Below are 22,310 nucleotides of genomic sequence, written 5' to 3' on the forward strand. Positions count from 1 at the left end.
TAAAACACCAAGTCAGATCTTAGGCGAATTGACTTATAATATATGTTCCAACACTGAGCATGTGAATAAATTCAAGACAAAAAAAGAGTAGTGATTATGTTTTGCGTGAACACTGGCTATTTTGCCATAAATCTTTCCATTCTGCAACTTCTCATTGAAATTAAGAAGAGACAGTTTTAGTTATTATGGTAAGAGAGAGTTAAAAGAAAAGAAAGACAAAAAGACTCCTAAACCCTATAAAATCACTTCAATCTCTCAAGTTTTTCTCTGTGGTCCTGTGGATAACCCTTTTCTTTCAGGGAAATTTCACATTACTCTCATATCAAAATCATTACCCACGATGCTAATACAACTCTTGAAAGTATTTGAGACCATTTCGCTTCTAAAGACCAGGTATTGCCTCGAGGTTATACTTTTCTTCAGCTTTTTGAGTTTCACCTTCTCGGCTCTCCTGCGTTTTCGGCTTCTCCAACTTATCTAGAGTCTGGAGATACATATATGATGAACTTTGACGGATTTTGCTGCTTGGATTGCTTATTTGACTAGCAAGAAACCGTCGGATTAGTCCCCTCAGAAACGGAGCCAATGTATCAGGTTCATATTCTAAATAGTACATAATTCCTCCCATACATCCACAGAATAAAGCCACCTGTTTTCATTGATTCGAAAAATTGGATAAGAATTCAGAGCTCTATTGTTAAAGGGGAAGAACAATTGTGGTTAAACCGTACCTCAGCGTTTTTAATATCGGGAAGAAGGTGGCGGTTGATAAGTATCTCCCACAGAGAATCTCCTGCTCGTGGAAGAACATATAAAGCAAGTTCAGAGCGTCTCGGTTTTTTCTCCAGCATAACCGAAAGTGCTGCTACACCACCCGCAAACCAATACACGAGCTTGTGGTCCTTGGACGCAACTTTTCTATGCGCACATATGAAAGCCTAGTGCAAATGGGATTCAATCATTTAACCACATACAATTTGGCTGTGTGAAATGAAAGGAGACGATCATATGTACCTGAAAAATCCCAACAAAAGCAGACAAGAAGGAAGTCGATCGAACTGAATCTCTGATTGCATGCCAAGATGTTTGGTAAGGAGAAGCCATGAACTGAAAGTGTAGGAATGGCATTAGAAAATACAATTTTATGTCTGACTAAAGCATAAAGTATAAGGAAAACCCTTACCTTTTGTAGGTGAAGCACAACATATGGGACAAATGTCAGGGAGAAGTATAATGGGAATGTTTTCTTGAATGTAGCTGACATTGCATTAGCGTTTTGGGCTAGACACGAATTAGTGTTTGGATGAATAGCTGAACAAGGGATGATAGAAGCAAACTCTTCCACCTTCACGTCACTGGCTTCGTTTTTACTAGAAATATAGTCTGATATTGAGGCTACATCGATTGGACCACCTCTGCAGCATTCTCTTACAGCCTGGTAGACAGGTCTAGCAACTGGACCAGTCTTCTGAATAAATTCTCTATATGATTTCGGCAAGGTTTCAGGACGCATTATAAACGCATACATAACCTGCATCGGTCTCATAGCAAAAAATTAGCTTGGTGTTCATAACCAAGACTAAATCATATTGAAGAGGATATGTATGATACATATCTTTTCTTTTCCACGCTACAACAAGTCAATAGATGAAGTTACACGAACTTCTACACTAGATATCTTCAACTATTCAGACTAATAGTACTAAGAAAAGAAGAAAGGAACGAAGAATTTTTGATTACCTGGGAACAAGCAAGAGAAAAAAGTAAAGAATCTCCATGTCTCCAATGGCTTCCCCAAAGATGAAATTTGTTTTTTGACTTTGCGGAATTGTAAGCCGCCTGTTCACAAGGAGAAAGATCAGACTCCTAAAAATACATCTTGTGTAGTGATATTACTCGTAAGACAGACAATTCGTGATCATTAATTGTACCTGGCCTAATCTAGCCAAGAGGTATAGAGCAAGTGTGCGCCGCTGGTTGGAATCATCTAAAGCCAGGACAGACAAACCCGCAATTGAACCTGCTAAGACTCTGCTCCACCCTTAACCAAAGTCATAATAAGGAATATACTTTTCAAGCACTATGCACAAGCAAACAGCAGAAGCATATAAGATAGGAGATACAACAATACAAACATGAAATAAATAGCCAACATAGAGCAATATCAGAAACTTACGAATTCAATGGCGTCTCCTTCTTTCTCCATTTTCTCAGAAAGCATCTAAGGGCGTGATACGAGCCGGTAAAGCCACCAAAAAGTAGACCAATACGACATGCTTCTTCCCTAACTATCAAATCTTTCTCCGAGACAAGTTGCTGCAACCATTGTTCATGTTTATCAATCACAAATACCAAGACTTATAGGGTGTTCTTAGTAAACGATGAGCTAATGGAAACAGATTCTTTTAACACATCTTAGACGAAAAGCAAGATAGCCTGGAAATTAAAAATCTCAGGTGTATCCATTGGCCTAACTCGAAAAAAATCAACCGTGTAATGGCAATGCTTGATCTACATGATGAGATTATAAAGCTTGTGTTTAAGATTTGAACACCTTAGACTCTTCATAGCAACATTTGAACCATTTTGGAACCGCCTCAAATTCTCATGTCGAAGTCAATGACCCATTGGTTCTAATTTCAAAAGAATTCGATTAAATGAAACGCTAACGTAAGAATCTAATCCTCTATCCAAAATCCATAGAATCAGCAACCATGAAATTGCCACAAAAAGCAAAACTTATCTATCCATTTCCTCGTTTACACTCACCTTCAGATCGAGAAGCGAGGAATAAGACTGCCCCCTGGCGAGCTTGAAAGCGCGAAGAAGGATTCCGATCCCAACTCTAACGCCATAGGAGAGGAGGAAGCTCTGGCAGAGATTCCCGATGGCATTGGCGACACAGGAGACGTCTGCGTGATCACAGAGCTCCGCGTTAGATCCACGCGCCGCCGAGCGCTGTCTGCGCTGAAGCTCCACCATGGCGTCGCGTAGCCTCTCTTCCGCCTCACGAAGCCGGCGTTCAGCCTCCGAGCTGTCCTGTGACAGAGGGGAATTCTGCGGAGGCGACGAAGAGGGATCCAAAGCCGGCTTGGAGAACGACGAAGGCATCTTTTGAAATCAAGGAATTGAATCGGAAGCTTTCAAGCTCGCAGCTAAAAAATGATGCAATTTCAATTTCAGAGGAAATGGAATTTCAGAACGGAAAGAAAAAAAAAGAGATATGTTGGGAGTAGTGTGAGGAAGAAGAAGCGATGGGGATAGGCTATGCCACGTCATCATTTATTTATTTAATTGTTGTTTTGGGGGTCAAATATATATTTGTTTCTTTTAATGAGAAAAATCCAAAAAACCCATTATCTTACACGAAAATCCGAGAGGCTAAAAAATGCAATTGCGATGTATTACGGACGTTCATTTGTAATAGTGTTGGATTTCTCTTTAGTCGTCGATCAAACCGCGATACATAAATAAGTCGACATATAATTACATAATAATGCTCAACAGTGGACACTAAGTCCGATTTTCAGGAGACGACTCTAAGCTCATCTCCAACCCGGCTCCATTTTTTGCTGCAAACTCCATTTTGGAGTAAATTTCACTCCAATCCTACTCCATTTTTGACTGCAAAATAGAGAAAAAATAAAGATTGCTCTATATTTGGAGTAAATCTTTATTGTACTCCATTTTGCAGCTATATTTTTTTATTTACAATCTGATCCTTAAAATATTAAATCATTATAATTTTATACTTTTTATCAACACAGTATTATTTTCGACATTATATATGGCTATATGCATTTTTTTCAGATATATACTTATATTTGTATGACACATATCACTTTGACTTTTATATATATATATACATATATAAAATTAAAAATGGTCTTTATGTATGTATATATATATATATAACTATCAGTTTAATAATTAAGTTTTTATTTTATGATTCATGTTTATAAGATTTTTTGACAAGATTATAGGACTTTAATAGTTTAAAAAAATATAAAATAGACAATCATAAATATTTGAACACTAAAATTTTTATTTCAAAATATTACAACTTAAAATAAACTGAAAAATACACAACAAGTGCTAAAATCAAAGATAAACATAAAAGTTTAACACAACAAATACAAACAATTTAATATTCTGCTAAATCGCTTCCTGATCCACCGATATTATTAAAATATTGTCCAAACGAAGTTGATGGAGGAGGAAATTCTTGATTTTGTTGTTGAGCATTCCGCTTTTGTAAAATTTTTGTTTGTTTGCCTTGAACATATGCATGAATATTTGGATCTGATATGGAACTCATGTCATAAAATAACATTTTGTTTTCCATCTTCAGCTCTTTCAAAGCATAGTTTTTCTGTTGAATCTCCAGATGATCTTGTCTTTGTGCACTTGTCTTCTTTAATTGCCTTCTTCTAAAGTGTTGATAACTGATGTTGTTTGATCAACAAGTTTTCTTTTATTTTTGGATTTCTTGATCCCCATTGGTCGTGGAGAAGGAGATCCGCTAGTAAGCTCGTCGGTATCATCTAAGTTTAAAGAAAATGAAGACAAACCTGGAGATGCTTGTGTAGGAGAATCAATGGAATTTCCAGACTCGAACGATGTATACTCGGCACGAGGTGGGATTAATATGCGTTTAGGATCGGCACCATCTTTAAACTTTTCAAAGTTTTTAATAATATTCCAAACATGTTCAAATTTCCAACCTGTTTTGAACTTTGGATCTTCTTGTAGCATTAGTTTGGCTTGACTGAATTGCATATCAATAAAAAACAAAAATGTTACTATTCAAAAAGTAGGAATACAATTCCTCTACAAATCAAAAATAAAACATAGCCTTAAATTTCTTATGTTTTTATGATTTTATGTAATTTTTTATTTAATAAATATTTTAATTTTATTAAATTCGTAAATTATAAATATTTTAGATAAAATAAAAATAAATGGGTTCTTTTGTAACTTCTAAAATTTATAGGTTATTAAAAGTAAAAGAAAAATAGAATCTATTAGGAATATTCTTTTTTGGAGTAAAAAATGGAGTCATACATTGGAGCAAAATACAACTCCATTTTGGAGTAAAAAATGAAGATTTACATTGGAGATGGTCTAAGTTCTACAACTAGAGTGACCCGACCAGACTAGTTTGATCACGATTTTGCAAGATGGATTATGTAATTTTTTTCTTCTATAAAAGAAAAAAAAAATAATTTTAACGTCACTTAACCTAGAAAAATTAAACCAAAGAACTAGAGACGATTTAAATTTTAGTTTTTCTAATTATGAATTTGGTGTATATCTTAAATATTTATGGATTACTATTTTATTCATTCAAATAAAGATTTTTTTATTTCTCTTTTTATAAATATCGTAAACCGCTTGAAATGCGATTTCTGCAGGTTATTAATAAAGACAAGTTTATAAGGAAGTTTTCAGCCTTATGTAAGGAGAACCGTTCGTTGTGGTCCCATGCTATATGGATTCAAGTGTAGAAGCATTAATGCATCTGGTCACTTAAAATTTGTTCTTGTAATTGTTCTTTTAATATAATCAAAAAGATTTCAGATGGCCAGAAAAAAACCAAGAGAGAGAAAATTGGATACAAATAATCTATTTACCAGATCCGAAACTAAATTATATTTTACTTTTTTAAAATTTTTCGGTCTTCCGATAAGTTGAGTTTGTAAGAATTTAGAGTAATTAACGAAAATTTTTGAAGAAGAGTCTACAGAATATAATGAAGTAAAGGGAGAGACAAAAGAGAGAAAGACTGTCCATTAATGTAAAGAATCTCCATTACAACTCTTATATAGACAAACAAAAGGACTTAAAACCCTACCTCTATATTACTGTTACAAGATAAAGACAAGGGAAAGAGATCCCAAGATGAAAGTGACAGATCTGTGCATAAGTCACATGTGGTTTTAAGCTTTTAACCACTTCTCTTTGACTTTGTCTTTCCCTCCAACGTTCATATTAACTCAGGAAACATCTTCTTGGACTTCTTATTGGGCCTGAGAGCTTCTAGCTGGATCAGACAAAGCACCGGCCTCATTATTTTCACACTTAGCCATATGTTCACCTCGGTATTGATATTGAGAGATCATACCGAGGCACAATGTCTAAGGCTCTTAGTGGTCTTCTCAATACTCCCCCTCAAGCTTAGCCATATAGAGATCATGACTAAGCTTGAAGACCCATAAAGCATTACCTCATTAAAACCTTGACATAGAAAAACCTCATGAGACAAAAACCATGCCAAGGAAAAAGAGTATAATGTTTATGGATCAAGGAGCTTGAGACTAGATAAGAGCGATGTCCACAAGTCCTAGTTTGCTGTAGATATGCTCACAAACTTTAAGACTTGCAGCTTTGGTGAAGATATCCGCGAGCTGGTCTTCACTTCGAGTAAAACATGGAAGTATCACTCCTTCACTTTTTTGCCGAACCTTGTGGCAATCCACCTCAATGTGATTGGTTCTTTCATGAAAGACTGAGTTGTTTGCAATGTGTATGGCCACCTGGTTGTCACAGTGGAATGTCATTGGACTTGAGGACTCAATGTTAAGATCTTTTAGTAGAGCTTTGAGCCGCATGAGCTCATTAGCTAGCTTCTTCATTGCCCGGTACTCAAATTCAGCACTTGAGTCAGACACCACCTTCTTTTTCTTTGTTTTCTAAGTTACCAAGTTGCCTCCAATGATTATAAAATAGTCTGTTGTAGACTCCCTATCATTCCTGTCTCCAACACAATCAGCATCGCAATATCCCACTATCTCAGTGCTATCATTCTTTCCCATCCAAATGCATTGGCCGGATGATCCTTTGAGGTATCTAAGAATCCTTTCCATCATGCTCCAATGGTAAACAGTAGGCTTTTGCCTGTGCTGACTCACCTGATTCACAGCAAAGCACAAATCATGCCGAGTAAGGGTTAAGTAGATCAACTTACCCACAAGCCTTCGGTACAAAGAAACATCTTTGAATGGCTCATCTGAATTCTCCCCCTTTTGATTGACCTTTTACCCATCCTCAAGAGGAGTTTTTACAGGTTTAGCTTCAAGAAAACTTGTATCATTCAACAAATCAAGTGTGTACTTTCTTTAATTCAAGAAGAGGCCATCTTCAGATCGTCACACTTCTATCCCTAGAAAGTACCTTAGAACTCCAAGATCTTTGATATCAAAATCTTTAGTGGATTAAGTACCTTTAGTGTCATTCCTGGAAATGATGATATCATCAACACAAACGAGAACAACAACTATACCTTGAGGACCTTGAAGTGTGAAGAGTGTATGAACTGATTCTGACTTTCGAAACGCATGATCTCTAAGGGTGAAACTCATCTTGTGATATCAGGCTCTTGGAGACTGTTTGAGACCATAGATGGCTTCCTAAGTCGCAAAATCTTGCCGGAAGCAACAGAGTCTTCAAGACCAGGTGGAGGCTTCATATAGATCTTTTAACTCCCCCTGAAGAAAATAATTTTTCACGTCCATTTGTCACAGTTCCCAAGACAGATTAGTAGCCAGAGAGAGCACCACTTGCACAGTTTTGAGGTTGGCCACCAGAGCAAAAGTGTTTGTGTAGTTATCACCATAATTTTAGGTGAAGCCACAAGCCACAAGTCTAGCTTTGTGTCTTTCTATATCCCATTGCTTTTATACTTGATTGTGAATACCCATTTGGAGTCCACAGCCTTTTTGTCTGGTGGAAGATCAGCCTCATCCCAGGTATGATTGTGTTCCATAGCTCCCTTTTCATCTCCAATTGCTTTAACCCATTCCTCTTTATCTTTGGCTTCTTCTTAGTTTCTTGGGATAAAGTTGAGCTTTACTTTACCAAGAAACGCTCGGTGATCAGCAGGAACAAGGTCAAGAGAATATTTCAGTTGAGCTGGATGAGCAACCACCTGATTGTTGTAGTAGACCCGAGTGTTAATCCAGTTGGAAGGATCTTTGATCAATCTTGTGCTTCGTCTTTGAGGAGGGGCTTGTTCCTCTTCCAAGGGAGCTGGCTATACTGGTGCTGCTACTTCTCCAGGGTCGGAGGAGGTCTCACTAGCATCAGTTTCCAAGTTCTGTTGTTGAGACGGTGGAGTCTCTTCATGATTATGATCTTGAGGCTCTTCTTGCACCAGATCACTCTCATTACTTGAACTTGGATTTGGTGTTGAATTGTTAGTGTTTCTGAGATGATCTAAGAGGAATCTGAGGCTGGTGGCATAGTCACCTGGAAATCTTGACAGATATTTAAGACTATCCCAGTGTTTGTTGGTGTAGTACCCTTGATGCTCAAGAAACTTGACATCCCGAGACACAATGGTTCGACTAGCCATAGGGTCATAACATTTGTAGCCCTTTTGTGTTGTGGAATATCCTAGAAAGATACACTTGGAGCTCTTGGCTTCTAGTTTGTTTCTGTTTTCACCTGGTACTAGTACAAAACAAACACAGCCAAATACACGTAAGTGATCAATAGATGGTCTAATGTTGTTTAGTACCTCAAATAGTGATGTGTCTTTCAAGACTTTGGTAGGAATTCTGTTGATGATAACAAGCGGCTAAGAATGCATCTCCCAAAAATCTCTTTGGAACATTGGTGTGAAACATCATTGATCTTGCTATCTCCATGAGATGCCTGTTTTTCCTTTCGGCCACACCATTTTGCTATGGTGTTTGATGCATAATGTCATGATTTGCAAGGTGTTCTTTGAATCTATGGCTAGTTTATTCTCCACCATTATCTGATGTTTATACTTTGAGCTTAGCATTAAAATGGTTAGTAATATAATTTTGGAAGTTCAAAAATGCATCAAACACGCGGTCTTTTGAAGGAAGCAGAGTAACCAAAGTATATTTAGATTTTTTATCAATAAATGTGACAAAATACTTGTTGTTATCTCTATATAATTAACACGGTGAGGTCCAAACATCAGAATGAACTAAGTCAAAGCAGTTCTCATAGATAGTAAATGATTTTGGGAAGAGAGTTTTACAGTGTTTACCCAAAATACATGCTTCACAACTCGAATGATCAAAAGAGACATGAGGTAACATTAATTATAAAGCACGAAAATGGGGATGATCTTGTCTAGAGCGCCACATTGCATTCAAACAAACAGAAGAACATGAACTAGAAGACAACAAATCATTGGTGCTTGGTGATAAATCCTCGAGGACATAAAGCTCATCTTTAGTTCCTCCTCGGCGAAGCACTTTTCCATTCTCAATATCCTGAAAATAAACATCATTAGGACCAAATATTTCTCTACAATTTAGATCCGTAGTAGTTTTTTCACAAATAAAAGGTTTGATGTGACTTTAGGCATGAAAAAGGCCTTAGAATCCTTGTTAAACAATCACAAATGACCAATTTCTTCTACAGGGATCTTATCACCATTAGCTATAATCACATTTCCTAAGGCAGGTTCTATTTTATCTAACAGATTCAGGTTACTTATCATATGCTGTGAGGCCCTTGAATCTATAACAAGAGAATGCTCGGTTTATGAGAATAGAAGGTGATACCGGATTCTTTTAAGGAGGCAATGGCTTTGATGACAGCTTCCAGATCGGCCTTCCTCACGTAGTCACCAGATGCCGCCATGGCCACCCCATCTTTTAGACGTAGAAAAACCGGCTTGTCTGTGTTTCTCCGTGTGTTCATAAGCCACATTACTCCCTGAGTCCTTGAACTTGCTCGGCTTGAGATGTGGATGAAGGATGTAACTTCCCTGATCCGCAATAGGGTCGCCGGGACGGACCATGGCCGTGAAGCGGGAAACAATGGCCGAGAGTTTAAGGAAAACATGAGCCATGGTCCAGAAAGACGGGTTAAGTTCGTTAACGTGGGACTTAGCCAGGAAAAAGAGAGGAAGATAGCTCAACGAGTAGGATTGAGCTAAGACGAGCTGGAAGGGGTAAGCTAAGCTAGCTGGATCAGCTGCCGGGAAACTCAGCTCAGCTGGGAAGAGTGTAATACAGTTGGTCCAGCTGAGTGGTAAGTGAGCTGGCTGGACTTGGGCGGTTATGGCCGAAGGGTTGCAAAGCCTATGCGTCCAATCAATGCACCCGTTCGGCCAACAACTCGCGCCTGCTCGCCAAAGCGGTTACCGCAAGGGAAAGTCTATAAATAGACCCCTTGGGCCATATTTTCGGACACGCACAAACAGGGAGAGAAACTCTGCCCAAATTTCTACCAAACTGTGAGACTAAGGCAATCCGAGAAAGGGAAATAACTTGACCGGCGGTGAGGAAACCGACCGGAGCGGCTGGTGCGGGTCGCGGACGAAAGAAGAAGGAAAGGAAACGCGGCAAGAACAATCGACCGCGGGAATACTAAGGTGCGTTCGATTAGTAGATGCGTATAGTTAAACTATCGCACCGCCGGACGAACCGAATGATCGACTCAAGTATGTGCTAGGCCGATCAGACGGTAAGTCGCGGCTAAGGCGATAAGGATCCACCGAACGTGTCTGACGATCGGCCAAAGTATAGGCTAGGCCGGTCCGATCGCGAGCCTTGGTTGGATTTATAATAAAGGTCGCCGGCCATGGAATTGAGATTAGGCCGGCGATGATGCGCGATGAGTTCGTATGGATGTAGGCCGGATCCGGTTGGTGCGACGGTTGAGCGGCTTGGGAGACAGAACGGATCTCGCCAAGACTCGGCCTATCTAAGGCTGACCCATGATCCGGAATAGAATAGTTTACCGTGAGTTATAGTCGGGTCGAGAATCATAAGCATGAAATGCATACATGTGCATAAATAATACTGAGCCAAAATAGCGAGTACTTATGATGTTGGTTTACAGGAAACGATGAACGCGGAAAGGAAAGAGGATAGGCGCGCAGACCGTTTAGCCAAGGATGATGGGTGGTGTGATAGAACAGATAATTAGGATCATGAGAACTTATAATAGCTTATATGCAAACTCTTAAGTTGTATTGAATCTTTTATTATATCAATAAAATATCTGTTCTCTTACTTGTATATTACATATTGACTCTAATTTAGTGAATCTCAGAATACACATATCGAATATGACTTAAACAAAGGACTTGATCCTAAAATTGGACTGATGGGGTCGGAGCCGTATAGCGGTTCGACCGGGAACAACCTCCACGGGCTTAGAGTCTGGGATAGGGGGTTTCAAGTTGGTATCAGAGCATGCTTGCTCCTAGGACGGTTTTGTTGGGTTTTGGGTACACCACTCATCGGCTAAAGGGTCTCGCGCTGGGATGTTGCTTAGGCTTGTCTAGAAATCTTGGTAATAGTTAGGATGAACTAACTAAACGATTTCTGCAAATGGGTAAAAGCAACAAGACGGTGAAAAGTAAAAAGAATAAGGAGACGGCCGAAACAAGTCAGGCCAATGTGGCGGAACAGCCTGCTGTCAACCCCACCGGACCTGAGGCTGGGGAAAGAGAGAAGAACAACGAGAAAAGGCCGATGGTTGACCAGGATGGTCATGAGACGATGAATCGTGAAGATTTTGCCGAGACGTCGGATAAAGGTGCTGGGAATAAAGAAGGTGCGGCGGCTGGAATGGGAAACCAGACCGCAGTACCTACGCTTGCGGAGATGTGGCAAACACTCCAGCTTATAATGACGCAACTGACGGTCCTGAGTCAGGCTGCAGCACCAGCGGGAAACCTGTCCGATGGGCAATCCACAAGGATCCGTACGGCCATTCCAATCGTAGCAGAGAAGGAAGGCATGGCTGCGGAGGTGGTGGAACTCGACTCATCACCGACTAAGCCAACAAAGAAGGTGGACTATTTGGTCGTGTTGGATCACGTGGCGAGGCTTGGAACTAGGCAATTCCGGGGTAGTTCTGACCCGATTGAGGCGGATGAGTGGAGAAACCGCCTAATCCGAAATTTTCGATCCACAAGATGCGGAAGATTACAAGAAGGACATTGCGGTCCATTTTCTTGAAGGAGATGCGCACAATTGGTGGGTATCAGTGGAACTCGACTCATCACCGACTAAGCCAACAAAGAAGGTGGACTATTTGGTCGTGTTGGATCACGTGGCCAGGCTTGGAACTAGGCAATTCCGGGGTAGTTCTGACCCGATTGAGGCGGATGAGTGGAGAAACCGCCTAATCTGAAATTTTCGATCCACAAGATGCCCGGAAGATTACAAGAAGGACATTGCGGTCCATTTTCTTGAAGGAGATGCGCACAATTGGTGGGTATCAGTGGAAAAACGCTCGGGAGGAATTGATACTCTGCCGAGTTCGAGGAGGAGTTCAACCAAAAGTACTTTCCTTCGGAAACTTGGGATAGACTCGAACAGCAATTCCTGGAATTAACACAAAGAAATCGGACTGTCCGGGAGTACGAGGTGGAATTCAACCGTCTGTGACGGTGTGTTGGAGGGGAATTGGTGAAGGAGGATACACCGATCCGGCGTTTTCTCCGCGGCTTAAGAGGAGATCTCCGAACCCATTGCTCCTCACGCACCTTCAGATCGGTTGCAGAATTAGTGGAACGGGCTGCGGCTGTTGAGTCCAGCATTGAAGAGGAAAATAAGAAAAGAGCCCCGACACGTCCCAACCTGGCGAGTAAGATCGTGGATAACAGGAAACGGAAATGGGATCAGGTCGGTGAAGGCGGTCAATCCTCAGCTAAACAAAGGGAATGTGCGACTTGCGGAAAAAAGCACGGGGGTACATGCTGAAAAATGGTTGGAGCATGTGCCAAGTGCGGAAGCAAGGACCACACGGTTCAAAACTGTCCGCGGATTGAGCAAGGGCAGCTCAAGGTTAAAAATGAGGAAAGATCCTGTTTTTTTTTCGGAAAGGCCGTACATTTCAAGAAGGAATGTCCTAAGCTGCAAGCTGAAATATGGATGGAACAAAAGGGAAACCGTAGCGGGGACACACAGCAAGCTAGGAGACAGGCTGTGGCACCCCGGGTGTACGAGTTGTCCAAGGAAATTGATGAGGCCGGAAGTTACAATGAGATCACTGGTAAGTTTCCTAGCCTATTCAATAATTTAAATTTCGAGCATGACATTGCATCGGGGTAGAAAGGATAGGGAACTTAGCATTTAGGAAAAATGTGTAGGGATCCTATAGATAGGCGGTGTGTCAACACACGTCTTATTTGATACCGGAGCTACACATAGTTTTGTGAGCCCGGAAATGATAGGAAAAGGCAGGTTTTGTAGAGAAGCTTGGAAAGACTATGGGATAGTCAATGCTGCAGGTGGTCAGGTCATGTTCTCGCAGGAAACAGTCCATGACATCTCGGTAATGATCGGGGGTGTGAACCTACCGGCGGACCTGGTCATAGTCCGACTCAAGCCTCACGAAGTGATATTGGGATTGGACTGGCTGGGAAAACATAAAGCAACGCTAGACTGTTGCCGGGGACGGGTGCGGTTCGAGCGGGATGCTGGAAAGTTGGAGTTTCAAGGAATTCGACCAACTTCAGGGAGTTTGATTGTCTCAGCAATCCAAGCAAAAAGGATGTTAGAGAAGGGTTGTGAGGCTTACTTGGCCACAATCACGTCGGCCGAAGTGGACAAGGGTGCCGAGATCAAGGAAATCCCGGTAGTAAATGAATTCGCAGATGTGTTCTAGGCCTTAACAGGTTTACCACCTGACCGGTCGGATCCATTTACGATAGAACTTGAACCGGGAACGACCCCACTCTCGAAGGCGCCTTACCGGATGGCTCCGGCAGAGATGGCCGAGCTTAAGAAACAGTTGGAAGAGCTATTGGAAAAGGGATTTATCAGGCCAAGTAGTTCACCATAGGGAGCACCGGTTCTATTTGTTAAGAAGAAAGACGAAAGCTTTAGGCTGTGCATCGACTACCGAGGGCTTAACCGAGTAACTGTTAAGAACAAGTACCCATTGCCTCGGATAGACGAGTTGTTAGATCAGTTGAAAGGGGTGACCGTGTTCTCAAAGGTGGATTTAGCTTCGGGATATCATCAGATTCCCATAGAGCCTTGGGATGTGCGGAAGACGGCCTTCCGGACTAGGTATGGCCACTTTGAATTTGTGGTTATGCCATTCGGATTGACGAACGCACCAGCAGCCTTCATGAAGATGATGAACGGGATTTTCCGTGATTGTCAGGACGAGTTTGTTATCATTTTCATCGATGACATTCTTGTTTATTCAAAAGACCGGGATGCGCATCAAGGTCATTTGAGGGCGGTGTTGCAGCGATTAAGGGGTCAAAAGCTATATGCAAAATTGAGCAAGTGTAGCTTTTGGCAAAGGAGTATTGGGTTCCTAGGACATATTGTCTCAGACCAAGGTGTATCGGTGGATCCGGAGAAGATCAAAACCATTGAAGAATGGCCAAGACCCAAGAACGCCTCGGAAATAAGGAGTTTTCTCGGTTTGGCGGGATATTATAGGAAGTTTGTGAATGGATTCTCGAGTTTAGCCTAGTCATTGACGTGGTTGACCGGGAAGGATGTGAAATTCACGTGGACGGAGGAGTGTGAAAAGATTTTCGCCGGGCTGAAGGAGAAATTAACAAGCGCACCGGTCCTAGCCTTACCGGAAACAGACGAACCATATGTGGTGTGGATGAATCTATAAATGGGCTGGGATGTGTCCTTGTGCAAAAAGGCAAGGTGATCGCCTATGCATCAAGGAAGTTACGGAAACATGAAGGGAATTATCCATCCCATGACTTGGAAATGGCGGCAGTAGTCTTTGCACTTAAGATATGGTGATCTTACCTCTATGGAGCCAAAGTGCAAATCTACACCGACCATAAGAGTCTGAAGTACATCTTCACACAGCCTTAATTAAACCTAAGGCAAAGGCGGTGGATGGAACTTGTGGCGGATTACGACTTGGATATAGCTTACCATCCTGGTAAAGCTAACTTAGTCGTGGATGCTCTAAGCAGAAGACGGTCCAAAGTGGCTGCGGGAAAAGAAGCGGAGATGCTAGTAAACATGATTGGGACATTGCGCCGTAATGCCTTGTCCACCAAACCGGAACCGTTGGGCTTAGGGGCGGCAGATCAAGCTGACCTGCTTACCCGGATTCGGATTGCACAAAGAAAAGATGAGGTCTTGTGTAAGGCTGTGCAGAACGGGAAGACGGAGTACCAAACCTCAAACAATGGTACGATTGTGGTTAATGGCCGAGTATGTGTTCAAGAGGTGAAGGAGTTAAAGGAAGAAATCCTTACGAAGGCGCATCAGTTTAAGTTCTCGATTCATCCTGGACTTAACAAGATGTACCAGGATCTGATACGGTATTATCATTGGGTTGGGATGAAAAGGGACGTGGCTGAGTGAGTGGCAAGATGTCCTACTTGTCAACTAGTAAAGGCGGAACATCAAGTCCCGAGTGGGTTGCTACAGAGTTTACTTATTCCGGAGTGGAAATAGGACCATGTAACGATGGATTTCGTGACTGGTTTTCCCCGAACAAGGACCGGACGTGATGCGGTCTGGGTTGTGGTGGATCGATTAGGGACAAGAGTGAAGATGAGTACGGCTTACCATCCGCAGACAGACGGTCAGTCAGAACGGACCATACAAATCCTCGAATACATGTTACGGGCTTGCGTTCTGGATTGGGGCGGGTCATGAGAGAAGTATTTACCCTTAGCCGAATTCGCCTACAACAACAGTTTCCAAGCCAACAACAGTTTATATGGACGGCCGTGCCGAACACCACTTTGTTGGACCCAAGTGGGAGAACGGAGTGCAATTGGACCGGCTATTGTGGAGGAAACCACGGAAAGAATCAAGTTCCTAAAGATAAAAATGAAGGAAGCCCAAGACAGACAGAAAAGCTATGCGGACAAGCGTCGGAAAGACCTTGAGTTCGCGGTGGGCGATCTGGTATATCTTAAGATGATAACATTCAAAGGAAGGGCTCAGACTTCCAAGAGAGGGAAGCTTGATCCGAGGTACATAGGAGCATTCCGAATTGTGGAAAGGGTTGGGGCAGTCGCATACAAGTTGGATATACCACCGGCGATGGAAGCATTTCACAATGTTTTCCATGTATCCCAACTAAGGAAGTGCTTAACAAATCAAGATAAAGTTCTGACCGAGATTCCTTTGGACCTTAAAGGGAATCTGACCGTGGAAATAAGACCAGTCCGAATCATTGACAAGATGGAAAAAGCAACAAGGAAAAAGATGATTCCGATGGTCAAAGTCATTTGGAAAAGTAACAGAGTGGAAGAAGAAACTTGGGAAACAGAGTATCAGATGAGGGCTGATTATTCCGAGTGGTTCGAGGAATGGAACAAGGTTCTACCCCTTAGTCCGGATCCGGGGACGAATCCCATTCAAGTGGGGGAGACTTGTAACGTCCCTGATCCGCAATAGTGTCGCCGGGACGGACCATGGCCGTGAAGCGGGAAACAATGGCCGAAAGTTTAAGGAAAACATGAGCCATGGTCCAGAAAGACGGGTTAAGTTCGTTAACGTGGGACTTAGCCAGGAAAAAGAGAGGAAGATAGCTCAACGAGTAGGATTGAGCTAAGACGAGCTGGAAGGGGTAAGCTAAGCTAGCTGGATCAGCTGCCGGGAAGCTCAGCTCAGCTGGGAAGAGTGTAATACAGTTGGTCCAGCTGAGTGGTAAGTGAGCTGGCTGGACTTGGGCGGTTATGGCCGAAGGGTTGCAAAGCCTATGCGTCCAATCAATGCACCCGTTCGGCCAAAGTGGTTACCGCAAGGGAAAGTCTATAAATAGACCCCTTGGGCCATATTTTCGGACACGCACAAACAGGGAGAGAAACTCTGCCCAAATTTCTACCAAACCGTGAGACTAAGGCAATCCGAGAAAGGGAAATAACTTGACCGGCGGTGAGGAAACCGACCGGAGCGGCTGGTGCGGGTCGCGGACGAAAGAAGAAGGAAAGGAAACGCGGCAAGAACAATCGACCGCGGGAATACTAAGGTGCGTTCGATTAGTAGATGTGTATGGTTAAACTATCGCACCGCCGGACGAACCGAATGATCGACCAAAGTATGGGCTAGGCCGATCAGACGGTAAGTCGCGGCTGAGGCGATAAGGATCCACCGAACCTGTCTGACGATCAGCCAAAGTATGGGATAGGCTGGTCCGATCGCGAGCCTCGGTTGGATTTATAATAGAAGTCGCCAGCTATGGAATTGAGATTGGGCCGGCGATGATGCGCGATGAGTCGTATGGATGTAGGCTCAATCCGGTTGGTGCGACGGTTGAGCAGCTTGGGAGACAGAACGGATCTCGCCAAGACTCGGCCTGTCTAAGGCTGACCCATGATCCGGAATAGAATAGTTTACCGTGGGTTATAGTCGGGGTCGGGAATCATAAGCATGAAATGCATACATGTGCATAAATAATACTTAGCCAAAATAGCGAGTACTTATGATGTTGGTTTACAGGAAACGATGAACGCGGAAAGGAAAGAGGATAGGTGCACAGACCGTTTAGCCAAGGATGATGGGTGGTGTGATAGAATAGATAGTTAGGATCATGAGAACTTATAATAGCTTATATGCAAACTCTTAAGTTGTATTGAATCCTTTATTATATCAATAAAATATCTGTTCTCTTACTTGTATATTACATATTGAATCTAACTTAGTGAATCTCAGAATACACATACTGAATATGACTTAAACAATGGACTTGACCCTAAAATTGGACTGATGGGGTCGGAGCAGTATAGTGGTTCGACCGGGAACAGCCTCCACGGGCTTGGAGTCCGGGATAGGGTGTTTCAAAGGATCCAACACTTCTCCTTAGTGTGGCCCTTCTTCTTGCAGTGCTCACAGTAGGAAATCTTCCTATCTTCCTGCTTGTAGACACCTTCATTTGTTGTGAGGAGCTTGCTTTTTTCACCAAACAAACCAAATGTGCCTTGCTCCTTTTGGATCCGAGCACATACATCATCAAGACTTGGAAGTTAGTCTTCTCTGAGTATGTGCTTAATGAGATCGTTGAAAACAGGGTTGAGTGTGAGTAGGAGACCGAACACCTTGTCTTGCTCACGCCTTTCATTCAGAATAGCCAGATCGAGAGTGGCCGGCCTTAGCATTTCAAGTTAAGCCCATAAAGACCTAAACTTTCCAAAATGCTTCGTGAACTCCAAATCTTCCTGGCTAAAGGCATTGATGGGCTTCTTAACTTTGAAGACTAGGTTAAGATTGAAGAAATTTGCGGTCTCCACAGATCCTTTGCGGTCTCCACATATCCTTTGCGGTCTCTTAGTAGGAGTAGGGTTCGAGTATGGCCGGTTCAAGTGAGTTTTGAATGAGACCAAGAACAGTTTGATCTTCTTGGAACCACTTCACCTCTTCAGGAGTGGCTTCTTCTTCCTTCTTGGAATCTTTGGCAGCTTCTGTGGAGGCTTCTTTAGTCGCTTTAGTCGGCGCTTTATCCTCCAAGACATGACTCCAAAGGCCACAGCCACATAAGGCCGTTTTTGTGGTTCTAGACCACAAGAGTTAGTTTTCTCCTCACAGAGTGACTGGAATAACAATCGATTTGGTGTTTTTCATGGTGAAATTTTCTGGAAGTGAAGAGAAAAAGTGAAGGACTGATGGGTAAAGCTCTTAACCGGAGGGTAAGAACTCGGAACAGAGAAATGAAAAACAGAGAGAATGCAAGTGATTCTTGAGAATATTAAGAGAGATTAAGGAGTATGACGAGAATGAGATTAAGTGAAAGAAGCCAGAGATCTACGCTCTGATACCATGTAAGAATTTATAGTAATTAACGAGAAATTATGAAGAAGAGTCTGTGGAACATAACGAAGTAAAGGGAGAGGCAAAAGAGAGAAAGAATCTCCATTAATGTATATTGTCATAGGTTCTCTTACAGCTGTTATATAGACAAACAAAATGACTTAAAACCCTAGTTCTATATGACCGTTACAAGATAAAGACAAGGGAAATAGATCCCAAGATGAAAAGTGACAGGTCTGCGCATAAATCATAGAGAAAACCATGGAAGTATAGGGCTGTTTTTACTGTTTGTCTTCCCAAAAGGGCCCTAAGGCAATTTTTATTTTCAAAATTGCCATTATCGAAGTAAAATAACTAAAAATTTCTGATTAAATCCGATTTGGTAAACCAATTACACAAAATTATAAACCAAAGTCCAATATCATAAACCGAAGTAAAACCAAATGTATAATTTATCGACACCCTAACATTTAAATTAAAAATTAAATTTGGGATCCACATCTGGACGTAGTCCATCTAGCATCTCCGGCAATCCATCTCCGATTAACCATCCGATTGACCGTTGTAATGACGCAGAAAGTAAAAAAATCGTTAAGGCGCAACAACACTGTGCCTCTGGTGTTGAGGCGAGTGCTCCGGAGTAACTCGAAGACAGCTCCGACGGACCACTCGCCCATACCGCCCATGCCACCGCGACGGAGTGACCGGGTTGAACATCCCATTCACGCGAGTCGTCTCAATCCACGCCGGCGGTGTAGATCCAAAGTACAATTTGCTCCTCTTCTTCTAGAATGGCCTGCTCAGAATTCTAAAAGTAAGTTACGTTTATGAACTTCGACCTTGTCTTAATTGTACTGGCGGTTTGTAACTCAAATTAAGATTGAAACGGGGCGCCTGATTGGCCTGATATATTTATTAGCGGTTATGAACTCTAGTACTTATGTCTATATATTGAATTCAAACGGTTGGATTACTCTTATATCATCTAGAAACAGTTACAAAAGTTTATATAGGAATCCATACGAATAGGGTAGTTTTTCCAGATCTCTGTTCTCTCTTTCGAACTCCTTCGAACTCTTTTCCCTCAAACTTTTTTCCTGGTTTGCATTTAACTATTTATCCAGAATATTATATCTTTCCTGCATTTCGGAATTGTTGTTTTGGTTCAAATACAGGAATGGAAGACGGAGAACCTTCGAATACAGGCATGGAAGATGGAGAATCTTCAAACAATATTTCGGAAAAACTACCAAAAAGGGTCCTCGGCGATGGTTGCTATCCCGTTGGTGCTCGGTTGAACATATATTCAAAGGCCAATGTCATTGGCCTCCTTGTCGAGGTGTTAAAGGATACTGAAGATCTTGAGAAGCTACTTCATTCCCAGTTTGGAAAGTTATTCCATCTACCTGTTGCAAGATGTTGCAACAGCGCCAAACTAGTCCATGCCCTTCTATCACGACAACTTGTGACCACGAAGAAACACGAGATTTGGTTCCTCTTTTGTGGACAGCCTCTGAGATATTCGATACGGAAGTTTAAGGAAATCACTGGATTGAATTGCAATCCCAAACCTGATAGCACAGAAGAAGATGTCGGAAAGATAGGAATCTGGAAAGACCTGTTCGGAAGAGTGAAGGCTATGAACGTGTTTGATGTGCTTGAAATGCTAAAGGACCCGGATCTAATCCGATGGAAACGGCTTCCATTGGCCCTAATCGTTCTTGTCGACGGTGTTCTGTTTTGCAATAACAAAAATCTGGCCCTCACCGAGAAATACGTTGAGATGTTGACTGACTTGGATAGGTTCATGCTGTATCCATGGGGGAGGGTATCCTTTAACAAAACAGTATCTCGTTTCAAGCTCCGAAGGCAATCACGGATGCCGAGAAAAGGGAGAATCATGTAACACGATTGTGCCGTCAACTTAAACAGAAAACCAGTGCATGCTATGGATTCCCTCTATCACTACAACTCATGGCCCTCCAATCTATACCAATGTTGGTTTCCAAAATTCCTCAACCTGATAACTTGAAGACATTCGTTGAAGATCCCGAAGGTGTCAAAACGTTATCACAGTATTGCATCTTGGGGACATACTTGCCGTGGAATCCGACTCTCTGGTAAATTATTTGTAGTCTTATATTTAGTACTATTTGTAGTCTTATTTTGTAGTACTTGTCTTAAAAGATAAGTGCTCTGTCATTTTGGTTGGTAATTTTGCAAATGTTTTTTTTTGTCTTAGTTGTCTGTCAAACAGATGGTAGTGGATGATGGTGACAATGACCAACAGAATGATTTGCGTTGGGGAGATGAGGTAGAGGATGCCGAAGTTGCATTCATGCAGGAACTCATGGCCGAGGGGTACAAATTCACACCTTCGGATTTTGCAGTGGGACCGACACCTATCATGGATATTAGTGATGCAGAGGACGAGGTTACCAATAAACAGGAACCTGAGCCATCCACCCGACCGAAGAAGAAACTGAAAACTCATCAAACTAAAAAACGTAAGATGCAGAGGAAGAGAGGCAGGGGCAAGAACTCTTCTAATCTATCAGAAGATGAAACCCCTGAAAGTGGACAGATTAAAGATCTTAAAAGATGGATTAAGTCATAATAATTTGCTCCTTCGTAAGATTAAGACAGAGTTGGACAAGAGATTGGGCATATACCAACAGGACGAAGAAGATGACTATGTACACCAGTCAAAAGAAGATGAGGAACAGGATGACGAAGGATAGAATCCAAAAAAAGATGGTCAAAAATCGGATGAAGATGAAGCCGAAGATGGAGGTGAAGAAGGAGGTTATGATGGTGCACAGTCTAGCGTACGCCATGATGATGGTGTACACCCCGAAGATGGTGTACACGAGAAAGAAAGAGATGATGAAGAAGGGACCTCTACTTACTACGGCGGCGACATTATTCTCCCAGGGACCATGCGTACTTGAAGACTCCAGAAGCTCCGACGAAGAACCCTGAACCTGAACAAGCCAATTCAGGAACAACTCGTCCACCTCCTTACTTCGTTAATCTGGATGAAGATCCACCTTCTGGCCTCAACGAGGTGAGCTAATTGTTTAGTCAGCAGCTGACTCTATTAAGTTTCATAACGTGTGTGTATTGTGCTATGTTTTTTATGACTTATTCAGGTGGATGGTGGTAGAACAAATTTGGTGTCAGGCACCTTAGTGGTCTACAAACCTCAGACTCCTCACCCATTGAGCTACGCATATAAGAAAAATGAAGTGCAGACAGATGCGCAGGATGCACAGGTCAGACATTAAAGTTGTTCATATGATATGCATGTGTATACAGTAGTGTTTAGGTATACGCTAGGTATACGATTGATATGTTATACGCTCTATTGTTACGGTGGTGTGTAGGCTGTGGCTAATGAGGACGACTCAAATGCGGGGAAAGATTACCATACTGCACCTGAGGATGCAAGTGATGCTTCGCAGAAGACCCCTTGTACTCCAAAACCCTCACAAGAAGTTGAGGGATCGTCTGGTGTAAAGAGAAAAAGTGGAGGAACAGGAAGAGGAGGAAGAGGTAGAGGAACAGGAAGAGGCGGAAGAGCTAGAGGAAAACGCGCACGCGTACGGTCGG

At 42.1% G+C, this 22,310-nt stretch overlaps 1 protein-coding gene across 1 annotated transcript; it reads right to left on the bottom strand.

The window, feature by feature from the left end:
* Positions 1-99: 99 nt before the first annotated feature.
* Positions 100-3,216, bottom strand: LOC18018677. Its single transcript, XM_006401945.2, has 8 exons — positions 2,770-3,216; positions 2,177-2,316; positions 1,932-2,031; positions 1,741-1,839; positions 1,184-1,531; positions 1,015-1,107; positions 732-938; positions 100-649 (listed from the first exon to the last, which is right to left on the bottom strand). The coding sequence occupies exons 1-8, from the start codon at positions 3,109-3,111 to the stop codon at positions 383-385; spliced, it is 1,596 nt and encodes a 531-aa protein (XP_006402008.1). The 5' UTR covers positions 3,112-3,216; the 3' UTR covers positions 100-382.
* Positions 3,217-22,310: the final 19,094 nt, after the last annotated feature.

Source organism: Eutrema salsugineum, unplaced genomic scaffold (genome assembly GCF_000478725.1).
Source record: "Eutrema salsugineum unplaced genomic scaffold, Eutsalg1_0 scaffold_2, whole genome shotgun sequence".
Lineage (NCBI taxonomy): Eukaryota > Viridiplantae > Streptophyta > Magnoliopsida > Brassicales > Brassicaceae > Eutrema > Eutrema salsugineum.

Bases quoted from the DNA above. Each gene is read 5' to 3' on its own strand.
- LOC18018677 (XM_006401945.2), bottom strand. From the start codon at position 3,111: ATGCCTTCGTCGTTCTCCAAGCCGGCTTTGGATCCCTCTTCGTCGCCT. The intron at 1,840-1,931 runs GTACAATTAATG...CCTTGTGAACAG, and splicing joins TCTTGGCTAGATTAGGCCAG to GCGGCTTACAATTCCGCAAA. The intron at 1,108-1,183 runs GTAAGGGTTTTC...CTACACTTTCAG, and splicing joins TTGTGCTTCACCTACAAAAG to TTCATGGCTTCTCCTTACCA.